General features: G+C 37.3%; 1 protein-coding gene across 1 annotated transcript; it reads left to right on the top strand.

The window, feature by feature from the left end:
* Positions 1–658: 658 nt before the first annotated feature.
* LOC142980702 (uncharacterized) lies at positions 659–4,344 on the top strand. The gene has a single exon (XM_076126236.1). The coding sequence runs from the start codon at positions 1,247–1,249 to the stop codon at positions 3,032–3,034; it is 1,788 nt and encodes a 595-aa protein (XP_075982351.1). The 5' UTR covers positions 659–1,246; the 3' UTR covers positions 3,035–4,344.
* Positions 4,345–4,607: the final 263 nt, after the last annotated feature.

Below are 4,607 nucleotides of genomic sequence, written 5' to 3'. Positions count from 1 at the left end.
ACAATTCCTGTTTTTTAACGGTTACAATACTTTATTTGATAGTTTATATAATTTTCTAATGTGGCAACACCGTTGTCAGCCATCTTTATTTCACAGCTGATTGTGAGATGTTGTAAAAAACCTGTTGTCGTGATTGCGTGCGTGAGCGTTTTTATCAAAAAGTTTAGTACTGGAAGATAGAGGTACGCGTGAATAAGTGATTTTTAGGTAAGTTTCTAAGCAAATTTATATTTAATTGTGTTCAATAAGTATATATCTTGCTATTTGTATTGATATCAGAATGCCGCAATAAGCATGCCGGCTATTTCATGAGTGCCAATCACTGATTTTTTTCTTGTATAGTGGTACAGTGATTAGATGTGATGCCAATGATTGTACTTTTGCTTTTATGGTGGGATGTGTTAAATTTCATAGCTAAATTATTTTTTCACGAATGTAGGTAGACCCTATTCGGTTGTAAGACGAGTTCGTTTTCGCTTGGAGTCCAATTCTTGGCAGTGCCAATCATTATACTTTTTTGCCAATGACTGTATGCCAATGATTATACCAGCTAAGGTTTCCTTTTTATTGCATCTCTTTTAGGTACCTCTACCCGTCTTTAAGATGCCAAAGGTTACGATCGGAAAAAAATATTCGAAAGGTTATACAGAAGAAGATGTCGAAAAAGCCTTACAAGCCATAAAAAATGGAATGGGTAAGAAAACTGCTGCAAATAAATTCAACATCTCGCGAGTAACTTTGCAGTTTCGCCTATCTAACGCATTTATTAAAAGTCGACCTGGTCCAGATAGGTACAGTTCTGACCAGTGCAGAAGAAAAAGAGATTGTTAAATGGATAATTGCAGCTAGTAAAAAAGGATTTCCACGGCGTAAAGAGGATGTCATAGTGTTAAACTGTATTTGGATGAACATCCCAGACCAAACAGTTTTTTAGATAATACACCAGGCGAGGGATGGTATAAACAGTTTTTGAAGCGACATCCTGAGCTATCCATACGAACAGCAGAGGCTGTAACTTCCGCAAGCTCAAAGTTGTCTGAAGAGCAAATTAGAAATTGGTTTAGACAAGTCGAAGAATATCTAAAAGAAAGATCTATTTCATATTTTGAGTGATCCATCTAGAGTTTACAATGGAGATGAAACAAATTTTATTTTATGCCCAAAGAATACTAAAGTTATCGCTTTAAAGGGTACAAAAAATGTGTATGAAGTTGATCACGCTCAGGCTAAATTGTGTGTAACGGTAATGTTAACATTTTCGGCGGATGGTGTAACGACACCTCCTATGATTATTTACCCCTTAAAAAGAATGCGACCAGAGCTACAGAAATCTGTGCCTAGTGAGTGGGGTATTGGTTTATCTGATAATGGATGGATGAAAGCCGAGCTTTTCGTCCAGTATATTCAGAATGTTCTTCATCCAGCGCTAATAAAGAACAACATTACTTTTCCAGTAATACTTTTTTTGGATGGTCACAAAAGTCACACTACACTGCAGCTAACTCAACTTTGCCAAAATCTTGGTATAATACTAATAGCTCTATATCCTAACGCGACGCGGATTTTACAACCAGCAGACGTAGCGGCTTTTCGCCCAATTAAAGTAATGTGGCGTAAAGCTGTCCTGGAATGGCGAACAGATAACTTATCAAAATCGTTACTAAAAACAGATGTTGCTCCTATATTGGAAAAACTTTTACCGAAATTAAAAAAGGCTACGCTGAAGAACGGGTTTGAAGCTTGTGGCTTATGCCCATTTAATCCAGACCAAGTAGACTACACAAAATGTTTAATGCCCTCCAAACCAGCACAAGACATTTTGGATGTCGACTGTTCTACAAGTCTTAACTACCAGACATTTGAAGAAATAATTGGACCACAGTTGATCAGAAAGATGAAAAATCAGGTGATAGGTAAATCAATAGAAGCTAAAAAGCTTTATGACTTGTATAAATACCTCGTACCAAAAATATCAATTCCAAAACCACAGTCGCAAACAATAGAAACAACTTCTATGGACCTAATACATATGGGCAAGCAGAATTTAAATGAACAAAACAACGATGATTTCCATGCTCCAAGGCACGAAACACCTCCACATGTTGAAGTTCCGCATGATGAGGCTGAGAAATTACCTTTATCACCCTGTTTACTTATTTCATCCATAAACAATTCAGTTCCCGAAGCTGTACAAACCGTAGAGGTTATTTCTGAATGTGATAAAGAAAAGCAGACAATAACACCAATAAATGTAATACCTATTCCATCCACCAGTCGACAAAGAGTAGAGCTGATTGAAGGAAACTGGGTACTAGTGGATGATATACCGACCGAAGTTCCTACTACTCCAATAAAGACACAATATAATATAAATATTTTTTTAAAGTTACCAAGGACTCCAATTAAAACACAAAAAGCTGGTATAGAACATCGCTCTTTTGTTTTGACGAGAAAAGATTGGGAAGCTGTAGAACTAGAAAAACAACAAAAAAAGATGAAAGAGATACAAAAAAAGGAGAATAAACGAATAGATAGACTAGACAAAGCTAGAGAGAGGCGCATACTCAAGGAAAAAAAACAAGCTGAAACTAGAGATAAAAAGAACAAAGCCAAAAACCTAAACTTAATAAAGAAAAGTAAACCGAACCTTGATAATAATAGACCAAAAATTAAATTTTTTGTAATTGTAATTCATTCAAATGTCTTTATTAAACCTGGAAATAGAGTCTCAAGTGACATTGAAGAAGGAAGGGTATATACAAGGAATACAAAAGAAGAACTTGTGAACGAAGTTAAACCTGCAAATATTACTGCCCTAAAGGAAATAAAAAACAGACCAATTTTAATCTTTAAAGAATTGAAACAAGCTCAGATGACCAATAAAGAATTAAATAAAGAACCAATTTTAGAACTTGAACTTAAGCCTGCATATCTCAGGGATTCAAAGGAAACCGGTAAAGAAAAGAAGATGGAAGAAAAACGATTAAGACCAATGTCAAATGAAGAATTGTTAAAAATGTTAGAAGAGCATTAGATGGATATAAAGATAGAATATAGGTTCGGGCCTAGATACAACAGGTCATCTACTTTTTGTATGCCTACATTGGTAGACATGCCAATCGTTATACCAAATTCACTGTGCCAATAATTGTACTTCAATGCCAATGATTGTGCATTATCATAGAATTAAGTTTAATGTTACTTTTTGAGCAATAAAGCATTCATTTTTACGTACCAATGTGTATTATTATAATTTATGATTATAAACATTATATCTGGCAAACATTAGAAATGCGGAAATATAATTCCAACAAATTAACCACTCCATTTACGTTGAAGATCATCTTAGAGTGCCAATCATTGTATTGTTTACCCTATATCGATATGTATGCCTAATTGAAGATATATATGGAGACTCTCTAGTAGTCAAAGGCTTAAAATCCAAAAAAGTTAAAAATATGTTCCGGGTAGTTGAAGATGATATATCTTCAATTGATCTCAAAGATATTAAATGCGTATTTGCCTCCCCCTATAAAAGTAGATGATAATTATATTTTTAGAGGACCTATTGATGTTAATGAAGCTTAATTTCTGTGTACCTATTTTAAACCAAAACTTGTGTTATTATAAATAATTTTGTTTGTGTTTTATGTTTAAGGACTGATTAGTGATTACCTAAAATCCTGCTAAAAGATAGTGCATTTACATTGATTATGTGTGTACCTATATCTTAGTCTGCAAAAGTAAATGTTAAAGTAATGTTATTATTAATTCATAAGTTTGTTTGCAATTTATTTTTAATGACTGATAATTACCTAAAATCCTGCCATAAATAGTTTATAGTGCTTACATTGATTGTTAAAAATATTCTAAATAAAAACTGATAAAAGATATAATTGACAGTTATTTCGTATTTTTATTCATTAATCAGTACACACCTTTATATTTACCATTTCCTAACATTTCTTGACGAAACCATTTCCTAACCATTTCCTGACGTACACTTTTTTTGGATATGACTGATGTACAGTGCTCAGTGCAACGCGATGTCTGGCTGACGACGACTCGGGCATGCGAGCGGTTAGCACTTATCGCGCGCTATGTACGCGGACGCTATCACGCTATGATGCTATGAAATTAAACACGCTCACGCGTCGCGCGATTCTGCTATGGCGCTGTGTCGCTAAGGTAGCATTCGGTTCTTAGCGACCGCGACGCGCGACCGCGACCCGCGACCGCGACCGGGTCGCGCGACCCACTCTGCTCTCTAGCCGCGCCCACCGGTCGCGCGTCGCGGTCGCTAGATTTGTTTAGTACTCCATATAAATCCATACTAAGCAGTGGGTCGCGCGACCCGGTCGCGGTCGCGGGTCGCGGTCGCGCGTCGCGGTCGCTAAGAACCGAATGTAAAGGTAGCATTCGGTTCTTAGCGACCGCGACGCGCGACCGCGACCCGCGACGGCGACCGGGTCGCGCGACCCACTGCTTAGTATGGATTTAGATGGAGTACTAAACAAATCTAGCGACCGCGACGCGCGACCGGTGGGCGTGGCTAGAGAGCAGCGTGGCGACAGCGACTCGGTCGCATCGGAGGCAGTGCCGTCACG

Source organism: Anticarsia gemmatalis, chromosome 18 (assembly GCF_050436995.1).
Source record: "Anticarsia gemmatalis isolate Benzon Research Colony breed Stoneville strain chromosome 18, ilAntGemm2 primary, whole genome shotgun sequence".
Taxonomy (NCBI): Eukaryota; Metazoa; Arthropoda; class Insecta; order Lepidoptera; family Erebidae; genus Anticarsia; species Anticarsia gemmatalis.
This window is presented reverse-complemented; position numbering and strand designations above follow the sequence as displayed.